Source organism: Kryptolebias marmoratus, linkage group LG11, assembly GCF_001649575.2.
Source record: "Kryptolebias marmoratus isolate JLee-2015 linkage group LG11, ASM164957v2, whole genome shotgun sequence".
In the NCBI taxonomy this organism is placed as follows: Eukaryota; Metazoa; Chordata; class Actinopteri; order Cyprinodontiformes; family Rivulidae; genus Kryptolebias; species Kryptolebias marmoratus.
In genome coordinates, this window is record NC_051440.1 from 27,239,198 (window position 1) to 27,253,737 (window position 14,540).

Below are 14,540 nucleotides of genomic sequence, written 5' to 3' on the forward strand. Positions count from 1 at the left end.
GTCCTCAGGATGGACCGGCCTCTGCGTCCTCAGGATGGACCGGCCTCTGCGTCCTCAGGATGGACCGGTCTTTGGGTCCTCAGGATGGTGTCTGTCCTCAGGTTGGACCGGTCTCTGTCCCCGTCCTGCTGGGTCTGAAATGGACCTGGATCTTGTGTTTGGAGAAAATCTTTCTGCGTTTCTCAGACGCTCCAACTACATCAGGGATGATAATATTTTTACGTTTGTTTTTCTAACAAACTAAAAAGAGTTCCTCTCATAGATTTCTGCTCACATTTTTAAAATTAATTAATTTATTGCTCCTTTGAATTTTATCTTCCTTTGTCCTACAGACACAGGTGGACAAAAATCAATCCCGTCCTCAGAGATTTGTCTTTTTATCTTCTCTGTGACCTTGTTAAAGAAAGTTGAAAACACAAGAACCACCTCAGTACAACAACAAATAATCGGACTGTGTTAAAACACAGGTGTGGTTTGGTTAAACCCATGTTCAGACAAACAGACGGCGGCGTGGACGTACTACTGCGCCGAGTCGTTGAGCTGGTACTCCCGGGCGCGGCTGAAGCACTCCTGGATGCCCGAGTCGGCCCACAGGCGCATCATGGCGCCCAGCAGCTCGGCGGAGTAAGGCTCCGTGTCCTCCATGCGACTGACCACGTCGCACACCATCTTAGCGTCCGCCTGCAGCAGGAAACACAGGAGGCTAACGGTTAGCATGAAGGGATGGCTCTGAACGCCACAGCGTTGTTTTAATCATCTCTGAGGCTTTCTAACTCGGATGTCTGTGACAGTTTTGTCTTTAACTCCTTGGATCGATACCCAGCTTTAAGGTGCACCACGGGGACAAACTCAGCTTTTGCAACAAGCTACAAGAGTTAGCATGCAGGCTAACTAATGATTCACTACCAAACAAATGAGCTTTAGCTGAAAACTACATTTGAATAGAAAGTAATATTTGATTTGATTAAGTTTAAAATTCTGCCTTAATCTGAACTATAAACATAAAAAAAAGAGTTAAAATCAGGGAAAAGCTGACAGATTTAAAACAGAGTCAACATGTTTGTTTATCTTCTGTCAGTTTTAAATATTTTATTTTGTATTTTTACACAGTTATACCAACAAAGTTATCATTATCAGGCAGTATGTGATATTATTTAGGCAGGAAAAGTCATCCATCCATCCATCCATCTGTTCATCCATCCNTTTTATTTTGTATTTTTACACAGTTATACCAACAAAGTTATCATTATCAGGCAGTATGTGATATTATTTAGGCAGGAAAAGTCATCCATCCATCCATCCATCTGTCCATCCATCCATCCATCCATCCATCCATCCATCCATCCATCCATCCATCCATCCATCCATCCATCCATCCATCCATCCATCCATCCATCCATCCAGAATCTCATCTTTAATGAGCCTCAGAGATCATCCATGTATGGAAGTGTCCTGATGCTGACAGGAACAGGAACATTCATGCTCTGAGATGGTTCTGATGAAATCTCATCAGACTCAGATTGATGTAAAACTTCAGGTCCTGCACTGATGTTGTCTCCCCGCGGTGACAGTAATCAGACCAGAACCACCTCAGCCCTGACCTTTGAACTCTGTTAGAGACACCGTTGTCTCCTCTAACAGCTCCTCCGTCCTTCACTGAAACGTTTTAAACGGCCGCGCTCGTGACATTTAAACCAGCCAAAGGTGAAACAGGAAATGATTCAAAGCTCATCGTTTCACTCAGCTAAGCTGAGATCAGAATCGTTGTTATTTCAGGCTTCTGTACATAAATAAATCAGTCCTTGATGAAATGCATGTCGCCCGCCGCCTCCCTGCCAAACGTTAAACAAAGATGTTCCTGGATCTGTGGGTGCTGGGGATGACTCTCAGGGGAAATCTCGTGATTATTCTAGAAGTCAGAGCATATGTTGTTAATTAATGTTGGACAGAACAGATTGCACCTTTCAGCCTTCATCCGCCGAACAAACAAACCCGAGTCAGCAGGTTTTAGATTTACACCCCGGACAGAAACATAAAGATTATCTGACAGATTAAATTATACAGCTGCTGCTATAAACATGATGTATGCAACACTGGCAACAAAAGCAAAATCAGAAACGGCAGATATATGTGAACGTGAGCAGCTTTAAACCCACGTTACGCTGGAGCCACCAGAACCATCCATCATAAGCAGCGCAGCCGGGTCACTACCAGAACCGACTTATCTCAGCGATTAGAACCAGGCGGAAGCCGTGATTTATTCCAGGTTCAGTCAGGCAGAAATTAGACGTTCCTCCGAAAGAACCGAGCTGGCGTTCTGAAGGAATCCACCGGTGGAACCGGCACAGAACCACACTCTGTCTCCAGACTGTCTCCAGAGTGTCTCCAGAGTGTCTCGGCCTTCTGCAGGGTTCCTAACGTCCTCACGGTCCTGATGGTTGAGTTTTTCCTCTGACAGGAGTCACAGAGTCGTGTCTCCAGCTCATCTCCTCGGGATCTGTCCTCTGACAGGAACCATCTGAGACAAACGTCCTGGCCTCAAAAACACACTGATAACAAAGACTCACTGGTCCAACTCTGCTTGTCTTCGTTTAGAAAGTGTCCGCTGCGGTGAGGACAGAGCTGAGGACGAAAGTGGCTGCTTAAAACACGACCGCATGGTCTGATGGACATACATTCAGGTCACACTGTCCCTGTCCTCCTGTGTGTCCATCTCCCTGTCCCTGTCTGTGTCCCTCTCAATGTCTGTGTCCCTCTCCCTGTCTGTGTCCCTCCTTCTGTCCCTGTCCCTGTCTGTCCCTCTCCCTGTCCCTCTTTCTGTCCCTGCCAGTGTCCCTCTTCCTGTCTGTGTCCCTCCTTCTGTCCCTGTCTGTCCTTCTCCTTGTCCCTCTCTCTGTGTCCCTCCTCCTGTCCCTCCTCGTGTCCCTCCTCCTGTCCCTGTCCATGTCCCTCTCTCCTGCCCTCGTCTGTCTGTCCTTCATGTCTCCTTCCACCTGAGCTGCTGTTTGTTTCGCATCACGTTTCTCCTCAGGATCTGTTGTCCTCCCATCCTTCGTTTAGTCTCCGTCTCTATTTTTGAACACGTCCCTCTGTCCATCAGTTTGTCCCTCTGCGTCCTCTTCACTTCTATTTTCAACCTTTATGACGGTGGAAGAGCTGCGCTGTCCTCTTCACTGCTGGTCTGTCTGTTAGCAAAATATCTCATGAACCAGCCGCTGAATTTTAATGAAACTCTCAGAAAGTAATGATGGGATGTAGATCTACAACTGATTAACTTCTGGAGCCAACCTGATTAAAGATGGCCGCCACAGCTAATCAAACCTATCACACACAAAACCATCTGTGACCCGGTCATTTTTACAGATATGGAGGTAAAATTCGGAGTGGTAGTAGCTGAGAGTCATCTCTAAGAGTTTATTGTAATCCTGATTATTTTTTTGTGTAAAAATAAATAATGAACAACAAAATGTCTCAGTTCAAACTGCAGCGATGCAGATTCTGTTTCCAGTGGAGCAGGAAGAACAGTTTCTGATAAAAGAAGCCTGAAAACTTGAAAAAGCCAAAAAGATTCGATGCCTTTTTTATTAGCTTTTATTCTCCATAATTCTTTGTGTTTGCAGGTCTGAGCAGTTAGTGTGTCTTAAAATAAACCTGAGGTCAGGACTGAGCCCAGAGTCTGCGTCGTTGGATCGGCCGAGCCGCAGATGTGACTCCTCCCCGTCTCCTACGTCCTTGAGAAGCTGCAGTGGTGACAGCGTCCGTGAGCCACATTTAAACTCCACTCCGCAGTCCGCTCTCTGACCGGCGAGACGCTGCGACGCGTCAACAGGAAGCAGGTTCGTCCTCGGATAAACCCCCGTCCAGCAGGGGGAGGAAGTCCTGGTCCTGGTAACGTCGTTCCATCCGAGTCCAGGAATTTTTAATCCGCAGCTCAGTTTTCACACAGAAACTGCTCGAGTCATTTCTGTCCGCCTCTCGTTAACCTGGAAGTCAGGGAGTGAGAGACAGAGGTGTGTGGTTACCGTGGCGACCACTGTGAGCCTCAACACTTCTTACACGGTTCGGTTTGTTTCTCACGTTAAGGTTTCGAGCTGCAGCAGATGTTCGCTGAGACGTCTGGATCCACCGCGACGTGACAAACACATTTCCACTAAATGTCAGAGTTCAGAGACACGGTAAGAAGGGGCAAACTGGGCAATAATAAATAATAAACCATAAAAGGTAAAGTTTAATTTGCTTTGTGTGAATAAATAAATTAAATGCATATCGCCCGCCGCTTTTCACACCAAAGGGTTCAGCTAAGATCGTTTGATGTTAATAAAAAAGGTCAAATTTAAAAAAAAATGAGATCTGTTAGCGCTCAGACAAGATGTGCTGTATGACCCTCAGCAACTACTCATCTGTGTCTCTTATCTCCCGACACAGCAACAAAATCTGATTGTTTTAGTCAAAATTAGGCTAAAATATATTTTCTCCAGTTATATTTAGGATCCAAGCTTCACTATTAGAAATTCCAGATTCATTCCCATTTATTCCCATAAACTCCTGTTAATTTCCCCAAGTTTGAAAATTCCCAGAATTATTATTTTCTTTGAGTTTCATTAAAAGTTGCCCAGTGGTTCACAGGATATTTTGCTAACAGAGGGAAGACAGATCAGTCAGGATCTGGAGAAATTTAAACACGATCCTGTTTTCTTTCTCCTCTTTTTCTATTTCTGGACTTCATCACCCCTTCTGCCACTCACATCTCCTCCTCTTCCTCCTCCTTTCCCTCCCCTTCTCCATCCTTCATCGCTGAAAGACTCTCGCTGTCGTCACGGCGACTTGGCGGAAACGAGCGGACACGCCCGCCGACGTGTCGATGCGCAACGAATGCCCCTCGCTTTATTTCTTTACACCTTCATCTTCATTCTGTCCTCTCCTCCTCCTCTGCTGTCTGCCTGCAGAGGAGAGAGACAGGGAGACGCCCCACCCTTTCGTTCCTCCGCGTTACGTGACTTTTGGATGCAGTTGCCATGGCAACCATTCTCCTTTCCACGGAATCGCAATCTAGTCTGATTTTCCTCCCTTTCTTTTTCTGCTCTTCCCCTCCACTTTGCCGCACCCTCCTCCTCCCCCCCTCCTCGCCCCCTCCATCCTCCTCCTTCTCCTCCTCCTCCTCTTCCTCCTCCTCCTCCTCCCCCCACCCCCTCCATCCTCCATCTCTTCTTCTGTTTCATGTTCAGGACGGAGTAATTTCCCGGATCATCTCTGGAATCAGTCCGCCTCGCGTCACTGACAGAGATGTCTGAAGCGTCGGGAGGTGGGCGCACGACCTCCCTCACCCGCCGTCTCCCAAGGTCTCCCCCCCACGCCCCCGCTCTCTGCAGCAGTCGCTGAATAATGTAGGCGATGAAATATTTAACTGGTGTTCAGCCCTCCTGCAGACTCCCACAGCGGAGCCTCAACACACACACACATTGTGCATGTATGGATGTGTGTGTTTCCGATGCCCCCCACCACACACACACACACACACAGACACACACACAGCTCCCTGCAGCCGCACCCATCACTCTGACGATGGAGCAGCAGATATCGGGAATGGACGCTCTGTAAGTTAAACGCACTTAGAGCGGAGAAGAAAAAATCAATCAATCATGGAGTCCCACCCTTCGACTCCCAGGAGAAGAAGATGAACAAAGAGCAGCAGGAGTGTTAGGAAACAGTTTCCCCTCCTCCTGGTTTGCAGAGCATGCATGTCTGCAGCTCTGCAGCGCTGCAGCTCTGATCCCTGCAGCTGGTCGGGAAGGTTTCTCTCTGAGCTGCAACATCCAGGAGAAAAGGTAAATCTTCCTCTGAGCAGCGAGCCACGCTGCTGCAGTTCCAACAGGTTTCATGAGGCTCTGGGAACTGCATTTTTGGCCGTTTGTTGTTATTTTAATAAAAGTCATTGGGTGCACATCTACAACTGATTAATGTTTGGAACCCTCGTGATTTAAGATGGTTGCCACAGTTTTAGTAGAATGGACGTCAGGAGAAAAACCTTTAGAATCAGCAGCTCTTTAACTCACACACCTGCCTCGTTGTTGATGTTGTCTCGTCATTAATTCTCCACGCTTCTTCCGTCTCTCAGCTTCTCTTTCCTCTCAAACATCCTCTACGTTTAACTCCAGCTGCCACCCCACCCTCAGACACAAATAAACTCAGGTGGAGCATTAAAACTTCTTCATGAATCCTCGGAGGACGGAGACGTTAAGGAGATCATGTAGCGTGGTGTTTGTAGTTAACATGGATGCCCCTGCAAGCTGTTATATAACTTTAACAGCTTAATTATACAAATATGATCTGCTGCCAACCATGCCAGCTCACTATTATGTTGATTTTTCTAATGCTTCGTTGTTGCCCAGCTCAGGATCTGTGCATTAAAGTCCTGCTGGGGACAGAGACGGACAGGACAGAGAGGGGACATTAAACAGGCATCTCTGGCTGCTGGATAATCTCATTCTGGCTGCTTCCATCTCCAGAGTCTGTGCTGTAACGAAGACAGAGATCAGGAAACCTGCATCCCGGGAGGAAAAAGAGCACGGACATAAATTCAAACACACCGTGAGAGCGACTTGCTGTATCAGCAAACAGCCGTCCTAATTTAAAATCAGCAAATAAGTGATGTTAAATTGATGTTGGGCTTGCGGTGTAAATCTGTTCCACTGACTCAGCAGGACGCCTCTGATTTGTGTGTCGCTTCGCCTGCCAGCACCGTTCTGAGGCTGACCGGAGAGGGAGTGAAATACAAACACAACCTGTTCTGGTTCCAGGACTTCAGGTGCTGTTTTTACACCGTTAAATCCTGCGAGGAGCCCAGGAACGTCCACAGACAACCAAGGAGGCTGGGCTGCACCAATACATGATACAAGTCTGGATTTAAAGCATTTTAAAAGTGAAGCTAAAGAAAGGGCTGCAGAAATTATCCAACATTTATTTCCATCATGACATCATGATGGCCGTTATATTTCAAATACGTTGCATTCAGGTTCTGCTGCAAATAATAGATTTGGTCAAACAGACTCAAACTTTGATGCTGGAATGTGAGTTTATCCTTATTAATATTGTCATTTTAATCGTAGGTTTTCTAACATCGTCCAGCTTTAAAGAACTCGTCTAAATGACCATAAACTACATCTTATCCGTGTAAACAGTCAAATTAAATAAAATTATAAAACACAAAACTACTTTACCAAAAACCAAATTACAACAGATGTTCCTCAGAGTTCAGATTTGTTTAACCTGCAGGTTATAAACTCCACGAGTCTCAGGATCATTAATGAAGGGAAACAGGAAGTCCAGGACCTGATTCAGGACGAAGACGACAGAAATAATTATTAACCTAACTCAAGATGGCCGCCACAACCAGCTGAGCTTTGCAACTTTGTTATCTGACAGATGCTGAGCTAAAATCTGGTGCGGTAGTAGCTGAGACTGATTATTGTTTAAATCTGGTCATAGCTGTTACAGTCGACCCTGTTTGACTGTTAGCAAAATATCTCATGAACCAGCGGATGGATCTTAATGAAAGTCCCAGGAAGTCATCACTGGACGTGATTCGACCTCTGAAGCTCTGGAGATTTACATCCTTCGAGGAATTCATGCCTTTATTTATTTCAGATTTAGACATCCTGAGTGAAACGTTTTCTAAAATAAACTCAATCAAAGCCGGAGAGCGAAATAAACACATGAATGTTTCCACTGTAATCCTGAGAGGAGGAGGAGGAAGGTGAAGGGTGTGTGTGTGTGAGGGGGGGCGGAGCAGAGACGGAGACAGAAAACTGAATTAAAAAGGAATGAAAACAAAAAGAGAAATGATCGGGGGGCCCTCCGCTCTGACCAATAGCATGCGGAGACACGAGGCCAAAACACGGCGTCCAATCACACGGGGGGACGGCCGGTCAGGTGACCGAACTGCTGCGAGCTCGATGGAGGTGGCCGGCGAGGCTGGTTGCCATAGTAACTGTTCGGTATCCTAGAGACAGTATAAAGGGGGGGGGGCTTACAGGAGAGCGAAGACACCCGGAGGACAGAGAGAGAGAGACGGAGCGGCGTCCCGTTTCTCACAGAGGAGAACCGACACGAGCACTTAAAACCTTCAAACGGTGCGTGAGCGCGCACATGAGCGCGCACGTGTTCCATTAGAGATAAGTGCTGTTAAATTAGATTATCTTATTTCCACAGCCACACACACACACACACACACACACACTGTACCGCTACATTCAGCTCTGATGCTTCATTGAACTATAAATAATACCAACACACACACACACACACACACACACGCGCGGATGCTTGACGAGTCCTGCCTGGATGTGAGCCAACTCATCCCGAGAACACGCTGTACAATCCGCTCACATGCGTGCTTTTATTCTGAAAATCCATTTTAGAAATGAAACCGATCACTCCTGAGCTGCGATCAGAAACTCACCAGCTTTCACAAAAATAAAACCTCTGATTCAGAATTTAAATTAAGATCTTGTGTTGGATTTTAGCACCAGTTAGTTAGGCACGAGAAAGGAAAAAGGTAGCTGTTTGTCTGTTAGCAAAATATCTATATAATTTAATTACTGGATGCACGTCTTCAGCACTAACGTTAGGAGTCAACCGGATTCAAGATGGCTGCCACGGCGACGTAAACGTACAAATAGGTCCCATTTGTTTACGTGAAACCAGCCAGCAGGGGGCGCTTGTCCTCTGTGGCTTCAGCTTCAGGGTTCAGTGCCTGTCTCCAGTAGAAGGACGTCACTCGGCTGCAGTCATGTTTTAGATAATAATTTAACAAAAATATGATCAAGAAATGCATCAAAACACTTCAGTTTAAAATAAACCATAAAAATATCAGAATTCACACAAAGAGGAGGGAAAACGTGTGGCTGAGGGGATTTGGACCGGTCATAAAAATCCAAGCCCTCGCCTGCCTTTAACACTCATTGTACCGTGATAAAGCTGTGTGTGTGTGTGTGTGTCAGCGCCCCGTGGGCAGGAACTTTCTGCATTATGGGACTAGAAAGCTGCAGTGATGCACTTGCTGCTTGGCTGACTTGGCGCTTTAACAACACACAACATCTTCCATCTTTCTTTTATTCTTCCTCAGCGCTCTGTCCATCACCCTGCATAATTCAGGCTGCCCCCCCCTTCCTCCGTCCCCCGTCCATCCTGGGAGGAGAAGCAGCACAAACTGAGTGAAGGCACATTACTGCATGCATGACGGGACCCACTGAGGTCCTGAACTCAAACAGAACCATGCAGACTGCAGGTCCTGCTCTCTGGTTTTCATCCTCTCTCCACCCCCTCCCAGCTCAGCTTTTATACTCAGGCCTGCAGCTGACTGTTGCAAGCAGGGTGAGCACATTCTCCTCCACGGAGAAACACAAGAACTGGAATAAAAACTGCTTATTTTTCTGAGCTGATGGAAAAATGAAAAAATCAAACGAGGACTGAAGACACCTCCCGGGTTTCATCCAGTCAGCTAGCGTTAGCTGCCTTTCTTTAATCAGATAAAAAGGTAAACGGGTGAAAAGACTTGGATTAATGCAATCGTTGTGTCGGACTGATCCAGAACCGGTTCTGCTGATCTTCAGACACAGAAATCTGCTGCTACTGGCTGAGGTTCAGCCACATTATTGATCCTGTTCCACCCTGAGTGTCCAAACACCACTGACAAAATGTCTTCAAAAACCATCCTGCAGATCAGACCTATTTAAGAAGTGGCCCGTGGGCCAGATTTGGACCTTTCTAAACCGTCTTTGGCCCCAAGAAGCTGCCAGACGCCCAAACTGTCTGAATCTAATGATAAAAATATCCAAATCAAAGCTAAGACCTGATCTTCAGCCTCATACGTACCGAGGCAGTAGATGTGTGTAGATGTGTGCCCATCTGTCTGATCTGTGCAGGACAAAAGACCACAGATCAAGCATCAAGATGTCGGTTTCAAAGCCAAAAAGACGGAAAGTAGATTTAGAAATGTGATAGATTTAAAATAAATAGACTAAAAAGTACTTTTTGTTGACTTTGCTGACAGAAACCAGTGTTTAATGATGTTATGTTGAGAAATAACAGATTTGTCAAACCTTAAAACATGCAGTATTTAAGTTGTGTTGTTGGTAATGAGGTGTGGTAGTAGCTGAGAGTCGTCCCCATCCCTCCCTCTGAGAGCTAACAGATCAATGTTTTCTGACAAATCCTCACAAACTGACTAAATGTGGCAACTATAAGGACCTATTTTACAGCTTTAAATTATAACCAATGATTAAAACAAACAAACATCGTGACGGTTTTTCTCTCCACCTTTATAAGCCTGCATGAAAATATTCATTTAGACACTAATGCTGCGATATTTACGTCACAAAAACAATCACCTGGTAAAATGTGGTTCAGCACAAGTATAAATACAAACCAAACCAAACTTCCTTCTGTTTTCAGTTTGTTGGGATGCGAAGAAGAGGAGGAGGAGGAGGAGGAGGAAGGAGGGATGAGAGACGAAGTTGAAGGAAGATGGGAGACAAAAGGCCCCAGTGAGGAGATTAAAGATGCTTGAGAGGAGGAGATAGAGGCTAAGAGCAGCTTTTTATTCATAGTCCAAACACGTTGGGGTCCGTGTTATGTCACACACACGTGTGTGTGGGTGTGTGTGTGTGTGGGTGTGTGTGTGTGTGCATGTGGGCCTCTCCCCCCCAACAGGAGCTGAACCACAAAGAGAAGTGAAGCAGGAGAGTGAAGGAGCTTCATGAGGAGGAATTAGAGCAGATCAAACACCTCGTTGTCAGAGTTTGGAGCCTGAAGCTAAAAACCTCCCAGTCAGGCTGGTGAAACCGCAGGAAACGACTCACTGCGGCTTCACCAGCTGAAAGGATGCAGAGGATGGAGCGATTCATGCATCGAATCTGAACAAAATACACAAATATGTCAAATTATTCACACCAGCTGATCTGACTCCTAATCTTCCTGAATTTGAGTTTAGAAGAAGAGCAGAAATCCAACCTAAAGAGGAGGGGCAGCTCTCAGATCAATACAAGAAATAAACTAAGGTTAAGACGGGCAGACGTGTCCTCCTGCAGCTGTTTCCAGCCGGACGCTGGGGACGCCCCATTTAAACATCACTTATTAATGAGGCGACAGATGCAGCTTTTTATCAAGTTAATATTTAAAGAAAGATGAACTGGGGGGGGAGTTCTTCTTCTTCTGTTTTCTACAATCATTTTTTACTAATGAGAGAATCTGCACTTCCTGCTGAAATGCACCGAATGATTCTGCTGAAACTGAGTCATTAAATGCTGAATAAGTATCTAAAATGAGCCAAACAGCGACTACAAGATGCTAAAGCTAACATTTGAAAAACAGATGCTAAAATTTATAAACCAGGGCTAAAATAAAAAACTAAATGCTGAAGCTAAAACAAACACAGCAAAACAGCAAACAGGAGCTGAAGATAAATGAGCAAAACTGTAGCTAAAAGTAGCAAACGGTAGCTAAAAGCTAAAAGCTAAAAGACAAAATGTTTTAGAAGAAACTGAACAGATCTCAGTGTGTTTCTGAGAGAAACGGGTAAATATTTAGAGAAAGTCCCAGTTCAGCTGAGTGTTTACAGAGCAGAAGGAAGAGCAAACATTAATGGGAATGCTGACACAAAATGGAGGACTGGACTCTTCCTCTCGTCATCGTTTGTGTTCTCCACGTCAGAAGCGGCCATCTTCATCCCCCCCTCTCACTCTCAGGTGTCCTCGTTACCACGGCAACCACAGATATTTAAGAATTAATCACCTAACATCTGGAGAGCTCTGCTCTCATTCAGATATGTTGGAAACACACACACCCTGACACACACAATCACACAAACACGCACACCCACCCCCACAAACACACGTGCACACACACACCCCCAGACCCCCCCTACACACACACAGAGAAACAGATGCAGGGACTTAGTGTCAGGCTGACATGACACTGTCCTCTCAGGCCTGATAAGAGACAGCTCCTCTTCACTGCAACATCATCATGCTCTCATATCTCTCACACACACACACACACACACACACACACACACACGCACACACCCTCACACACACACACACACACACACACACGCACAAACCAACAACAACAAAGAAATATGCACAGAAACACATCTGTGATCCTTTAAATAACATTTTTTTAAATAATATCTGAAAATGCAGGATACTTAAAATAATCAGATTATCATCCATCCATCCATCCATCCATCCATCCATCCATCCATCCATCCATCCATCCATCCATCCATCCATCCATCCATCCATCCATCCATCCATTTCTGAGAAATGGTGCAACAGAAAGTGAGTGAATGCAGTGTGTGTGTGTTAAAAGGCAAGAAGATGAAAAACCATCTTGTCGGAGCTGATATGGTGTATCGGCGTGTAGCTGGATACTGCAGCTCTCGAGGTGGACAGAAATACAGCCGTATCGACCAAAGACAGGAAGGGAGAGAAGGGCAGCGAGAGGGGAAGAAAGAGAAGAACGACGGAGAAGAGAGACCCATGCTGATGCTATCTGCTAACCTTCAATTAGCAGCGGTAGTCAGCAGGGCATTGATTTCCCTCTAAATGCCAGAGGAGTGTGCAAACACACACACACACACACACACGGGTACATGCTACAATCGCAGGTAATCTCACAGGGATTGAGAACGAGTGAACCAGAGATAATAAATAAAAGCTGATGAAGCTTCAGCCGTAATACAAGCCCACCTAGATCTGACTCCGCCCCTTTTCTGACCCCACCCCTTATCAAATACACCTCTGAGTGTGAGGAGAGGAGTGGACTGAACCACCTGAACTGATGGAGCATCAGGTTTATCACGCAGTCAAAGCATTTCAGTGTGAACACAACAAATCAGCATCATACAGATGTGTACAGGTGTGGTAGTAGCTGAGAGTCATCCCCAACACAACTCTGAGAAATCACACAAAAGGTTTCTACTGTTGTTGTTGTTGTTGTTTATCTGAGCCTCCATCTGTCCGGCTCTTCCTGTGTTGGAGCACAACACACTGATTGTGTTGCTGCTCTTTGTGTGCACGGCAGACAGGTGAGCGTGCACGGCAGACAGGTGAACGTGCACGGCAGACAGGTAAACGTGCACAGCAGACAGGTGAACGTGCACGGCAGAGAGGTAAACGTGCACGGCAGACAGGTGAACGTGCACGGCAGACAGGTAAACGTGCACGGCAGACAGGTGAACGTGCACGGCCTGTTCATTTGTTGTGTCTTCCTTTAGGACATTTTGTTAAATTTACTTTTAACTTGTTTTATTTTGTTTGTTAAGAACATTTGTTCTTATTTGTTTTCATTATTCCAAACATGTAATTAACTACACAACTAGTAATGCCGTTAAAAAGATTTAAATGAAAAACATAAACAAACTAAGCCTGAATAAACGTATATTTTGTCTAACTAACCCGATACGGTTATTAAACGAAGAAGAATTAACTTCACGATAAACTCAGAGTGAATTTAATCTTCCTGTCAGCTCCAATCCGTCTCAGAGATCCTAATCTTCATCGTGTTTCAGTCACTCATCATTATTTAACAGCTGCATTCAGGGACGACAGCAGCTCCGCGGAAGAATTCACCAAAATGATGTCAGAAAACAAAAATACACACAACAGACTCGGCAGCTGCGACCTTTGACCTCCTCACGCCCCGTGTGAAAATATCAACACAAACTGAAACAACTGTTCTCATCAAATATACATTCAGATTTCTGTCTGCAGGATGCTCACACACACACACCAACGTCAGCGCGCGCGCGCGTGTGTGTGTGTGTGTGTGTGACAGGATCCATGCAGACGGTTTCCAGTTCATGGGAATGTTTACATCAGCGAGCAGGAAAACCAGGACCGTACGAGTCGGGGAGAGTTTCTGCTCGCTCGTTAAAGTTCACAAACGAACCTGGAAACCTGCGCAGATTCGTTTTGTTCAACGTGCAGAAAAGATGTACGGTTGTGTTTGTGAACACTGGTGACTCCAAATGACTAACTTTTAATTTCAAGTATTTATAAAATAAAGAGATTTACATCCAGGTCAACATCCAAACTATATTTTCTTGAAGCCATCTCTGATTGGAGGATTTATTTCCTGTTTGTTGAAACTGTTGATGTTTGTCACCAAAGCAAACTTAGAAGCTAAAACATCAGGACGTTTTTATCGCCGGTCACTAAGATGAGCAGCGATCCTGTAACTGCCTGCGTGCTCCTCTCCGATTGTTAGCAAAATATCTCATGGATGTATGCTGGTGTAGATTCTCAGTCATCCAGGCCATGGTAAATTCAAAAAAAGTTAAAAAACAAAAACAACTGGACTTCTATTCTGTAGCTGAAGACGTTTCGCTTCTCCTCCGAGGAGCTTTCTCAGTTCAGAAGTAGAGAGTGTGGAGTTGAGCTTTTAAAGCTGAGATGTGATGTAAGCTGGATTGCTTGCAAATTGTTCTCACTCTCCTAACAATGGAGGCTCATTAGAGTCCTTGTTTGTCTGACTCA

The 14,540-nt window shown here is 45.4% G+C and overlaps 1 protein-coding gene across 3 annotated transcripts in view; it reads right to left on the reverse strand.

The window, feature by feature from the left end:
• gnao1a (guanine nucleotide binding protein (G protein), alpha activating activity polypeptide O, a) overlaps positions 1 to 14,540 on the reverse strand; it is a 79,921-nt gene that overhangs the window by 24,454 nt on the left and 40,927 nt on the right. For all 3 annotated transcript variants that reach the window (XM_017438985.2, XM_017438986.2, XM_037978304.1), the window contains exon 4: positions 521 to 681. In XM_017438985.2, the coding sequence (XP_017294474.1) occupies positions 521 to 681 (161 nt within the window). The remainder of the gene's footprint in view (positions 1 to 520; positions 682 to 14,540) is intronic.